This window comes from Crocodylus porosus, unplaced genomic scaffold, assembly GCF_001723895.1.
Source record: "Crocodylus porosus isolate Cpor-Errol unplaced genomic scaffold, CroPor_comp1, whole genome shotgun sequence".
Lineage (NCBI taxonomy): Eukaryota > Metazoa > Chordata > Crocodylia > Crocodylidae > Crocodylus > Crocodylus porosus.
The window spans coordinates 4301648-4314899 of NW_017728937.1; the positions used below are offsets into that span (position 1 = coordinate 4301648).

General features: G+C 48.4%; 1 protein-coding gene across 4 annotated transcripts in view; it reads right to left on the reverse strand.

Moving 5' to 3' along the window:
- Positions 1-347: 347 nt before the first annotated feature.
- The window catches only part of HRAS (HRas proto-oncogene, GTPase), a 100359-nt gene continuing 87454 nt past the window's right edge, over positions 348-13252 (reverse strand). For 3 of the 4 annotated variants that reach the window (XM_019547291.1, XM_019547292.1, XM_019547290.1), the window contains 2 exons: positions 4414-4538; positions 543-653 (listed from right to left, as the gene is read on the reverse strand). In XM_019547291.1, the coding sequence (XP_019402836.1) occupies positions 4419-4538 (120 nt within the window). In that variant the 3' untranslated portion in view covers positions 543-653; positions 4414-4418. Of the gene's footprint in view, positions 654-4413; positions 4539-13252 lie in introns of all 4 variants that reach the window. The other variant, XM_019547293.1, reaches the window with a different exon arrangement.

Below are 13252 nucleotides of genomic sequence, written 5' to 3' on the forward strand. Positions count from 1 at the left end.
CTTGCCTGAATGGTTGGACACCAGAGACTGGTAGAGACCAAGGGAGGGTGTTTGTCACTGGGCCCCACCTCATTCAAGGATTTTTCTGAACAATCAAGATATGCTGGTCTCTAGGACCAATTGCTGATCAGTTCCTTAATGCATGCATTATGTGCTCAGCTGCCTGAAATCCCCCCTCCTCCAGAGGTGCCTCATCTCCAGATCTGGCCGGTTTTGCCAGCAGGATCACAACCAATCATGGGAACAACCCACATCTTCCTTCTCTCTCCAATCCCCACCTGCCAAAGAGTGGCAGTGACAGCAACCTCTGAGGTAGGACAGAGCCACTGAGACCATTTGTCGAGACCATCAAATAATAATTTACTGTGATTCGATCTGTGGCTTTGTACAGTGGCCAGGAGGGGAGGAGGCACAAGGAGGAGGGAAGGTGGGGGTGGAAAACACAGTCGTTTATTGTAGGCCTTGGTGAAGTTTGAAATAGTCCATGGGGAGGGTGGGGGGGAGCAGGGTTCAAGCTACCCTCGTCGTTGTCCTCCTCCTCATCTCCCCTTTCCCCCAATCTCCTCCCCTGAATCCATTTATTTCTTCTTTCGGTTCACCTCTTTCCTCGTGCTCTGCACAGCGGAAACCCCTCCAAGTCACGGCGTGGTCAGCTGAAACAGAAAGGGAGAGTGAGGCAGTTACAATCAGCATTTCTTCGCATCCCACTTGCCGAACCCTCCCTGGTACATCCCATACAGGTAATTCAAAGAGGCAAAAGGCCCTTGGTGGGCAGGGGACCCTGGATGATTTGGTAAGACACTTGCTTATCTCCAGGGAACGAACAAGTACCTTATGCATAATGGCCTCAGACTGGGATGTGGGTACTTTACTCTCTTAGCTGCCTCTGTGGATAAGGGGCGTTTCATACCAATCTCTCTCATCAGCTCCTGTTTTGACCATAGCACAGGACCATCTCCAAGCACTGGACAAAGGTAGGTAGGTAATAAAGAATCATAGAAAAGCAGGGCTTGTGGGGACCTCCAGAGGTGATCTTGTCTAGTCATATCACTTTGTCTTGGGACCATGCATTGAACCAACAGCAGGGCCAGGAGCAGAACCCAGGTGTCTCAACTCCCAGACCTACGCCAGGAACATCCAGATTTTCTCCCCACCACCCTTCATTTCCTGATATTTCTCCCTCTTTGCCCTTGACCATAGCCAGATGCTGCATCTGGGAGCCAAGACACCTAAATTCCTGCCTCTGCCACTGACCCTCCAGCATCCGGTCACCTTTCTTGCATTGGGCAGCTCTGCTGTCACCATGCAATTTCCTGAAGCATTTGGGAATCTTTCATCAGAAAAATATGCTCCCATAGCAAAGCTGGATTGCATTTGCATTGCAGATTTAAACCAGGGGAAAACAGGCCCTGCTTTCCTGTGTAGAGAGCCAGCCAGCCAGGCACACACCCAGCAGGGCTGAGTGGGTCCTGTGGTCCATCAGGCATGTACATTCTTGCTGTCAGCGCAGGGAGCTGGGAAAGGCTCTTCACTGCAAATGGTGAGTATAAAATTCACAAGATGCTCAAAAAGCTCTCTCTCTTCCCTCTGCTTTTGGAAGCAGTGTCAATGTGACTGATGGACACCAGCCCCGCTCTCTCCCTTTGGCAGCCAAGTGCTGTCAGTGCAGGCATAGGATAACAGCAGCTTAAGGAGAGGTCTGGATTTATCTGTATGCTTTCAGCTGAAAGTGATCACAGTCAGAGCAGGAAATGAGCCCCATGACTCACATCCCCATCCGGAGGAAACGCTCCTGGACATCTGGATTATCTGAACATCTGGAAACCTCCCGTAACAACAATAGCTGCACTACGCACAACTTAAGGATCAGCCCCAGAGGGAGATCCCGTCTGGCTCACCCGGGATCCACTCTCTCCTCAGCCAGGAACCCAGGGGTGGGGCGCTCACTTGTTTTTGTTTATAGAAAGCAAATGCAGCCAGGGGGTTTTGGAATGAGTTCTGCTGAATGCAGGACCTTGCCAAATGCTTTGCTTCAAGATGCACTGGAGGAAAAACACCTACCATGTGCTCAATCAACCCCTGCAAGCAATGTGCCTGTGAGTGAACAATTAAGGTTTTCCCTTGGGAAGTGAGCACTTGTGAAGGGAGGTAGGGAGACCACAATGGTGCCTGGAGTCCTCTATTATCTAGAGAAGAGGCATATCCAAGGCGAGAGCAGTGCAAGTCCAGCACGTCCCCTTCCACTCCAAGGAGTCCAGCTCAGTCTCCTTGGCCCATCCAGCTCCTGACTTCTGCTGAAATTACCCCAAGAGAGGTCTCAGTCCCACCAGGCTCATGGCACAAGCAGCTGATAACCAGCCTTCCCTCACTACTGCCCAATGTCAGATTGCACAGGGCAGCAGGGAGGCTAAGGGGGTTGCTATACATTACACATAGCATGCGTTTACCATGCTTGAACACTAGCACCCAAACAGGATAAACACAAGCTAAGTACTCTCACATCATAGTAAAGTTACACCTTTTTGAGAGGGAAATATCTCCCAGTTGCCTTAACTAACATGTGGTGCCTTAACTAACATGTGGTGCTTTCACATGGGACTGCTCCAGAGCAGTTTGGAGCAATTCCGGTTCTGGGGCTAGGACTTGTAATCTGGTGACTGTGGGTCCCAGCCCCAGGACCACACGGGAGTCTTGAACTAGATCTGTTGGGTTCCTGGGCTGAGAGTGAAAAATCAGCTGATTTTCAGGTCTCAACCTTGGGATCACGCTGGTGTCTTGAACTGGCTCCTATATGGTCCCAGGGTTGAGCTCACACAGGAGCCAGTTCAGTGCGATCCCACAGCTGGACCTGAAAAATCAGCTGATTTGGGGGTCTCAGCCCTGGGACTGTATTGGAGCCTGTTCAAGTCTCCAGTGTGGTACTACAATCTATATTTATATATATATATCATAGTAAGCATTAACATGCAATTGCTCAGAAAACTTTCTAAGTCATACTAATGCTTACTGTGATCTAAATATAACAAGTGCTAAGTGTAACGTGTAACAAAGCCCCAACTAATTATTCAACTACCTCCCTTCACCCAAGATAAAGACACACAAAGCTGGCCAGAGTCTGAAAGATGGCATCTTTAACCTTCATCAGGACACTGAATAGAGGCCAAGTGATTCCTTTGTGCCAATTTTGGACATTTAATCAAGCATCCTAGCAGCTAAGGGGAACACCCTTCTGAGGAGCAAGGAGTCAGACCAATCTGCTAACAGGTTTCAGCATAATGCGCCGATGCACTGAAAAAGGACAGTCCTAGTCCTGCTCACCCCAGCTGCCCTGAGGACACCCCTAAATGAGGGTAAGTGAGCTGTGCACTATGGCAGAGGACACAGTGCTGGACTTCCTTCCCCTCTCTGACACTGGGGGAAGGGGCTGGAGAGAAGGCTGACAAAACTGAGGGGGAACTTCATCAGCATAAGGAGACGGTTGAAAAAGACCAAGTCTCTTCCTTTGGCATTTTTGGGAAATAATTATTTTTTCCCCACAATTTCCTGAAAATGGGTTTTTTAATTATAATAATTATTTCATAACAGAAAAACAAGGGAAGGAATCCATAAAAAAATTACTGATTAAACCAAAGGCTAAACAAGCTTTACCAAAAACCCAACATTAAGAACCCCACTCACTGAGCTGATGTTTCATAAACAACAGAAAATGTTGGGGCGTAAGCAAAAGGTTCACAAGAAGATCTTTGTTTTCGATAAAAAGTTGTAGTGGGGCAGGGGAAGGAGAAGGGAGCTGGGAGGGTTGTTGTCTTTTCCATGAAAAAATGTTTTGATGAAATTATTTCATCCAGCTGTGTTTGCAGGCTGGTACACAGTCATAAAATCATAGAAATGTAGGACTGGAAGGTGTGAGATATGTGCATGTGTTGAATCTGCTTGAGTGATTTTTAAGTTACTTTCTGTTGAATCTGCTAATGTGCATGCACATTTTTACTTTATGTTTACAATGTATTCTGTGCCTGCCAGCCTGATAGCACTCTTTCCCACAGTTGTGGCTGGAGCCATGTATTTGTGAAAGTCTTGGACAAACGTAACAAAAAGGACTTCAGGTGGTCATCTAGTCCAACCCGCTTCTCAGGGCGGGATCATGCCTATCAACCATCCTAGGAAAGTATCAGCACGTCCCTTCACAGCACAGATATGTTGAATATCTGCATGTGCAAATTGAAGGTTACTTTCTGTTACTTTCTATTGAATCTACCAGTACTAATGCATATATAATTTAGCCTGGTTTACAATATATCCTGTGCCTGCTCAGTCTGGCAGCACTTTTTCCCACAATAACATCCAACATGCCTATCCCTACCTCCCATCCTCTGCCATCAGGCACACACCTTTCCCTACCATGCAACTCACCTTGGTCATGAGATCACACATTTACAGTTCATGCAGCCCGGGCCACTTTCATCCGGAGGATTTAACTTGCGCAGCTTGTGCTGCCGGATCTCCCGCACTAAGGTGTAGAAGGCGTCTTCGACCCCCTGGAAGAGAGGCACAGTGGTTTGAGCAATGCCAGGCCATTCTGCAAGAGGAGGGTGGCGAGAGCACAGAACTGCCTGGCGTGATTTGAGGGGGTCTAAATGCCAAGTAAAAGGGAGAAAGCCGAACGGGGAAATCTCAGATACATCCTGAGAATTGCTCCCTAATGTCAAGAGCAAGCAAACAGCCACTTGAGTACAGAGGCTCCATCTCAGCAAAAGAGACAGGCCCTCTCGCTAGACACTACCTTAGAACAAGGAGGTAGCATGAGCTGGCAGAAGACACTGACTCCCTCCTTTTCTACTGCTAACTCTCTGGACCCAGGAACTGCCCCAGGTGATGCCAGGCTCCATGTTTCTAGAGACAGCAGGACAATGAGGTTAGTGAAGTAATCAGAGTTCAGGCAGCCGTCCAGCGTAACTACAGGGGTTTGCACTAAGCCTTATGGAAAGCATCAGCTGGGGAAAACCTGGATGGGGCATTTAAACAAGGAAAATGTCAGCACCCTTCTGCTGAACATCCAGGCCCTTAGCACCCTTCCTCCCCCACTATGGCCATGTCCAGACAAGTGTGGCTGTGCAGTATATGGTGCTGCAGACACATCTGCAGCGCCACATACTGCACATTCACTTGTTCTCCATGCTGCAGGGGAGCAGCATGGGGGATATCCAGGGGTCAAAAAAACCCACACATAAAAAAATAAGTGGAATGGTGCACACAGTGGCAGCAGGCACTGCTCGAAACTAGAGCTGGGCCACCTAGAGCTGTGCTCCAGTTCCCAGCTGGGCTCCATACAGCAGAACTGCCACTGCTGCAGCCCTGGGAGACCCCCAGGACTCCAGGTAAGGCTGCTGGGGAAGCCTACCGCTGGCCCTAGCCTACCCTGCCACACCCAGGGCAACATGCTGCATGCCAGAGTGCCTGTGGCACAGACATTCCCCACAGACAGCTTGGTTTCTCCCAGGGAACCAAACATCCACATGTGTAGACACGGCCTCCAAGTGTACATAGCAGAGCAAGGGATATAATCAACCTGGAGCCAAGAGCAAAAATATCTGGGCCTGTCTCACTGGTATCAAAGCACTTTCCAGTCAACGGTTGTCAGCTACAGGTGCCTTCTAGCCCTTCTGCAATTACCCCTAGTACGTGTTTTCTCTTTCCTCCTCCCCTCCAGGAAGACCAGCCCTGACTGAATTCCAATGGGGGAGCATGGCAGCAGCTACAGGAATAAGAAGATTTAAGGATGAAGGAGGAATTTTACATGTAAAAGTGCCAGATGTTCATTAGCTCTACAGACTTTACGTATCCTGTTGCCCTTGTTACCCAAACCTTCCCTTTGGTGGTGGATATACACATGTCTGTATGATACATATGGACACACGCCCACTGTGCTCTCTGTCAACATGTCAGTGAATGGCCCAACAGACAGAACGGCCCAGGATGCAGCACAGAAGATGAACACAAGGAAACGGGATAAAGCATGCACTGGAAACAACATGCAGTCAATGTACAGCTGGAACCAGCTTGGGACCCACCCAACCCTAGCGTGTGGGTGGCCCTTCATTACCCCTTTGTAATCTTTCCGGTGAGCTTGACGCTGGTGAGACATGCCAGATCCATAAACCCTGGAGAACAAAGCCTCCCTCTCAACAGGACAAGCTGCATCCTTGCAGCGCCTTATCAGTGCACCTAAGTTCTGACATGCAAGGGTCATCTCTAGGCACAACACAGCCCATTCTCCTCTGGGTGTCTTTGCTGTCACCACCAGCAAGAGCGCCCCTGAGCACAGTCATGTACATGTTCTGGAGGTGTGCACTCACTAGACCATGGATTAAAGCCTTTCCAAATTGTGCAAACGTTGTGTTTCCCTCTAGAACTCCCTTTCAGAGCATGCCCTGGTAAGGAACAGGACATTTTGCTGAAGTGTTCAGACTTTAGGTGGCATTGGACCCTTCTGAATATGGGCACTTTTGCCACGAATCTATTGTACTTACTCAAAACTAAGATGATCACCCCCTGCCCCCAGCTTGGAGGAAAAGCCCTATCTTAGATTTGTGCACAAAGTGGAATGAGAGCGGGTTTGGCTCTGAGCCCAGGTCTGGGCCAGAGTCGGACTTCCCACCTACTCCCAGCCCCAACTCCCCAGCTTGCCTACTGCATCTTTTGCCCTCCATCCCCTGCCCTCTTCCCCACTCTTACTGTCAGGTGTAGCTCAGCTCCAGCTCAGGCTGGGTTCCCTCCCAGGCACAGGGTCGATGGACAGGCAAGGAACAGAAGTCCAATCAGCTGTGCTGACACTGCTTCATGGCCTGCCAAGGGCTGAGCTTCCAAGTGCTGTGCTCCAGGAACAAAGTCGGAGCAGCACCCAACAGTAAGTGGGGAGGGGTGTCAGGAAGGCTGCAGGAGGAAGAAGTGTGTGTGTGTTGGGGGTGGGGGTGGGGAGCAGGTAGAGGTCAATGAGGCCACCTGACACCCCCCACCCCCAGCCTCTATTCTCCCTGCTTTAATAATGTGAGAGGGACAAATTTGAGACAAATCTCCAATAATTAGATTCTGTATCTGGTAAATTATAACACATTTCGAATTTTTCCATACAAAGAATCTAATGAATGGGTTCATCTTAAATTCAGAGTTGACTTAGATCTGAGTAAACATGGTACTTGCAAAGCTCCCATATGCCAGAGCAGTGAACATAGCACAGACAGGTCGCCTTGCTGTGCTGTGACCCCATGGATTTTTTGTGCAGGGAAAACAGTGTATCATCATTAGACATAGGATTTATATGCAAATGCCTATTCTTTTCCTGGGTGTGCAAACTACCAGAACTTTGTCTAAGGCAATATTTGTATCAACACAGCTGCAAAGACATATGTTTTATAATGAAGTTAGATGCATATTTGAGGGGTTAGGGCATAATAATGATGTTAATGCATGAAAATGTCATGTAAGCTAATCAATTAGGCTGTGATGCATACAAAGGCCTATTGTTGCATTTTGAAGGGAAATACCATATTTACTTGAATCCAAAATGAATTTTTTTCCCCCAAATCTCCAGGGAGGGGGAAAAAAAGCCTCATCTTAGGCTCAAGCACTGGCCTGGGGCAGGCTGCTGCTGTGGCCCTGGTCTGGGCCTAGAGCTGAAGCTAGAGCCAAAGCAGCTGATTGCCCCAAGCTGGGATGGTGCAGGCAGCAGGGGAGGGGGTATGTGGTGAAGGGAGCATGGAGAAGATCACGCAGTAAGGGTGTGGGGTGCATGGGGGAGACCTGCAGTGTGTAGACTGGAAGGAGTGTGGGAGAGACCATGCAGCCTACCTGCTATCCCCACGCCCAGCCCCACTCACCACTTAGCTCCAGCCACAGTCCATCCATCCCTGGAGCTGCAGCCACTATTTCTGCCCGGCTGGGCTGGGCCAGGGCAAGGGTGGGGGTTGGAACCATCAACTGCCCCAGGGCAAGAGCTACTGCAGAAAGTAAGCAGTTGTGGGGCAGAGGGTAAGGAGTGGAGGGGCCAGGGCAGGCACAAGCACAGGAAGGCAAGTGGCAGGGAGGGGACAGGCAGTTGTGGAGACAAGCAGTGTGGGGACAGAGGGCAAGTGGCAGGGGGACAAGCAGCAGGAGGGCAGGCACAGACATGGGGCAGGCAAGGGGTGGAGGTCTGGTCACCTGCCTCCCTGCTGCCGCTTTCCCCACTGCAGTGGTCGGAGATGCTATTTTCAGACAACCCCTCCAACAATTAGATTCTATACATGGAAAATTGTAACACATTTATAAAATTTTCTATGTATAAAATTGGGGAGAGGATTCAACTTAAATTCACAGCTAGGTATATATGTGTGTGAGATTTTCATTGATTTCATTGTGTGAGTTTCATTAATCTAAAGGTACTTGAGAGCTTTCCACTGGTGCTCACTGTTTACTGTTGCTAATGCCAAAAGACAGCTCAAGTGCAAGAGCACTACTACACCACCAGGTTGCAAGTGATGCCTGCTTTCCAACTAATGGTAAAACTATTTTTTGCCAACCACGGGGGAAGTAGGTTCCCTGCGAGAAAGAAATGTCAGATCCAGCAACCTGTGAAGACTCTCAACCACTTCACTGCTAGGCAGAGAAGAGATAAAAAGCATGCAAACTCTTCTCAGAAAAAAAGCTTTGTTCTGCAGAGCCTGATAATTTTCTTACTAATCTCTGTGGAGCCATTGTGTGCAACAATATTCTTTGGAACAGACTAAATGATCCATCTTCCTTGGAAAAAATATGATTTAAAACCACCAGTTCCAGAGGAATCAACAGTAAGGAAAAAACTATCATAGCTTATAATTCTACAATTGAGGCAATTCATAGTGTGATTGGGGAAAGTCACATTCGCATTGCTAGAGGTGAGACTGGTCACCTGTAGCTATTCTATAGGCCAGGGGCTGAAAATCTATAGCCTACAGCAGAAGACCAGGACCACAGGGACAAGACAAGTGGCAGTGGCTGGGTCCCAGAGCCCATCCTTCTGCCTGTCTCAGATTCATGGCTGGAAAAGGTTGTTTACTCCTCATATAGCCAATTTGATGACAGAGACCCACCGTTGAACCTGGCAAGCCTTGCCTTTTGACTTCAAGTGTCAGAGAGGACACATAATGCAACAAAAGTACATTTTCTAAATGCCTCTATGTTTACTGTGGCCCAACTCAACCGTCAGCAATGAAGAGAAATTAAGGGTGTGTACAGAAATGCTCAGTGCACATTTTACAGTGCTGTAATTTAGAGTACTTTTTATAGCACTATAAAGTTACAGCGCTCTTAAACATGACAGACGTGCAGTGTTTGGGGAGAAGCTCTGAGCCTCCCTGCACTTTCCAGGCCAGGAGGCTGGGGACGCTCGGCAGCCTCTTGGGCAAGGGTGGGCAAATATGGCCCGGGGGCCAGATGTGGCCTGCCAGGCCATTCTATCTGGCCCGCAGGGCCCCTAAAAAATTTAGAAAATTAATTTTTATCTGCCCCTGGCTGCCTATCATGCAGCCCTCGATGGCTTGCCAAAACTCAGTAAGTGGCCCTCTGCCCAAAATAATTGCCCATTCCTGCTCTTGGGGCTGCAGCAGACTGAGATAGCAGCAGACCAAAGGAGAAGGAAGCAAAGCTGGGATGAGAGGCTATCACTCATCACTGGAAGCAGGCACTGCTTCTGCCACAGATGGTCAGGCAGCAGCTCTCACCGAGGCTGACAGCCTGGCTCCAAGCATCTAGTCCCCAGCTGTGCACGGTCTCAGGGTGTGTACAAGTGTGTGATGCACCCTCCCTTCTCCTTCTCCCCCACCCTCCCTGGACCAATCACTGCCATCTCAGTCAGCTGGCCAGAGCAGGGTGGGTTGCCAGCTTTTTCAGGCTTGGCTACTGCTCCCCAGCTATTCCTGGTGGAGCTGAGGAGAACTAGCTAAGCTTGCAAAGCCCATAGGAAATTTGACCAGCATACATAAGTTATTTAAAGCACTGTAGGTTGCTGAAGTGCTGTAAAATACAATGCTTCAAGTTTAATACCTCATTTAATTTAAAGCGCTGTACTCATTTTTAAAGTGCTATAAAGCTGTGCACTTCTGTCAAGTCATGGCAATAAAGCACTTTAAATGGTGAAAAAACCAACTTCTATATATACCCTAAGTCTTCTACTTGCACGTCCTGCAGTCTACATGCTGAAAAAAGGAACAACACTGCAAGCACGCTAGTCACAGAACTTTGCTTCTTTGGTACATGGTGTCAACTGAGTTGCTAAAAAAAATCCAAAACTTGAATTTGTAGCTGCCAATTCTTTTGTTTCAAGTACAAAAACAAGTGTCTGTAAAGATGCCGCTGAGAATACAGCCTTACCGAGAAATTCTGCCAGACATGCCCCTGCTGCTACAGCTCATGGTGATACACTGGGGAACCTGGATAAATGCAGCCCTATTTTACACTCTGCTTTGGGATTCTCTTATATACATATAAATACACACACGCATGCACACACACAACTAAACAAACAAACAAACAAAATCAGCAGTTTTGATGCCAGCGAGACAGCTTCCATCAGTGCTGCATAAATGGCTTCAAACAGCCCTACAGTCAGAGGGATCTTGTAATGAACAGAGACATGCGCTTTTCTGCTCTGCCACTGGCAGTCAAGGAATTTAAGGTGTGGGGCCTCTCAATACATGACTTCCTTGACCAAATCAAGGAGGTCAAAGACGTACAAGCGAGAGAGAAATTGCAAAGGCTTTTGAAGAGGAACCTTGGATACAGAACACTTAGTTGTGATGAATTACTTGGATGATACTGGTCTGGAACTGCCAGAATAAGCACCAGCTGGCTCCCATGGTCAACTATTGCCCTGTATTATCTATGCCAGAGGCAGGCTGGATGCATGCACAAAGCTGCAGCCATGCCACACACAGTGCCTACCCTGGCCAGACTGAGCTGCACTCAGCACCCATCCTGCAAGCTCTGGAACTGTGCCACGCACTAGCCAGTCCAGGACCTGTGCTACACGCAATGCGGGTCCTCAAGTGGTTGGAGCGGGCACCATGTGCAGTGCACATACCAAAGCAGGCACTATGTGTGGCACAGGCTGGATGAAGCAGACACCATGTGAATCCAGCTGCTGCTCTGGCTGGTCTGCTGCTCTGGCACCTGGTCCAGCCACTCTGGGATCCACGCCACATGCAGCATGGGTCACACAGCACCTGGAGCAGCTACTGGATCAGTTGTACTGGGTGAAGGGAGGGAAGGAGGAGGAAGGGGAGGGGGGCTGTGAGCCAGATCTGGTCTGTGGATCAGCCCTGTGCCACAGGCATGCGCCTCTGCCCCATGTGGGTCTGATCAGACCCAGAGGCAGCACTTGGGGCTGGATGCTGGGGCTCTGTGGGTCAGATCCAGCCTGTGGGCCACATGTTTGACTCCCCTGCTCTATGGATATTGAGATACCATTCTGATTGAGGAGCACCACAAACTAACACCGAAAACTTTGGGAAAAATACTAGTTCCATATTGTGAATCAAATTATTGTGCAAGCAAATAAATGGACATACTACAGGCACACCCTAAAAGGTGCACAGAAGTGTTACAGATGAAACTCTTTACTAGTTAAATGGACAATTATCAGAGAGAACATGGTTAAACTTAAATGTGTTGAAGCGTTTTCCCCCCATTTCCCCTAAGTTTTGAAGACAGCAGAATGAAGGTCATAGTGAATATTTCTATCATTTTAAAGGCATATTTTATCACTTTTCAAAGTATAAATGTACCCCCTACTAACCCTTTGTTTCAAGGTAATTTGCATCATCCCAGATCCTCACAGGTGAGAGGCTCTATACCAGCCATGAACCGACTGCCCAGAGTTTTCCATCTATTGACTCTGCTGTGAAATCTGATGAAATATGAAACTTTCATTTCTACCCAGGAGAACTTTTATAATCTTTTCTCCAATGCCTGATGAAAGGTGCTTGTGCCTGAAAGCTTGCAATTAATTTTTTTTTTCTTTTTTTGCAAAAATCTTGTTGGTCTAATAAAATGTCATCTCTACTGTAAATCTTGTTTGCCTCCCCCTAATAAGCCGGGTTTTTGGTTGTAGCTGTGTTGGTCTACTGACATAGGCAGGCATGGTTCTTTGGGTAGATGTGATATCTTTTATTAGACCAACTGAGTAGTTGGAAATAAATTCTTTGCAAGCTTTTGGGTGCAATCACCCTTTGCCAGGCATAGGGAGTCTTTGGTGTTCTGGGATTCCAAGGAAGACTCCCTATGCCTGAAGAAGGGTGATTGCACCCAAAAGCTTGCAAGGAACTTTTTTCCAACTACTGTTTGTCTAGTAAAAGATATCGCATCTACTCAAAGAAACTTGCCTCCCTACCAAGCATATTTTTAGGGTTTTTGTGCATATAAATCTTATGTCTAATAATCACAGTGCAAACAAGCACAGTCTGCCAGGCCAGAAGCAGCACCAGCAGCTTTGGGAAGAACTGAAAGAAAAGGGATGGAAGACCACTCCAAAGTGCTGGCTCCTGCTCCAAATTCATCCTCACAGCAATATCTGAATGGCCATTGAACAGAGCTCACCAGCAGTCAAGGTGGAAGCGAGCTCCCAGGCTGAACATCCTGGGAACTTCAGTCCAGCACCCTAACGGAGCTAAATCACTGCCAGCAACAGCCTGTTCAAATTCATGTGCGCTCCCCTGCTCACTGCCACTTCAGAGCTGTCAGAGAAGACTTATAGCACACTGCGTAATTAGCAGCTGGAGCACTGTTTGTCTGACAGCAATTGCACGTTGCTCTGTCAACAGGGCTGTGCATCAGGCCTGCCGCTGTCAGTCACAGAGCCACGGCCTCCTCACCACCCTTCTGTCTGGGGGGAATGGCAGTCCACAGTAGCCATCATCATCTCTTCACAAAGCGTGGGGAACCAGGGGGGAGGATCCTTCTGTCACAGAAGCCAGCTGGGCACTTTCACTCAGGCACAACAAAGGAACAAAGCACTGAAAGGAAGCGGCTGGCAAGTCCTCACAAAGTTGATCTTGGCTGTTTGGTGGTCAGGGCTATTTTCTTGGCAGTTGAGGCCACCAGAGCGACCCAGCCCCTAAGCCTGCAGAGTACACTAAAACCACTTAGTGCTGTAAGATGATGCCAGAGACATTTTTGGATTCAGGGCCAAAATCTTGGTGCAGGAATCCTGCCATTCCCAACCCCCATCTATGACACCCAG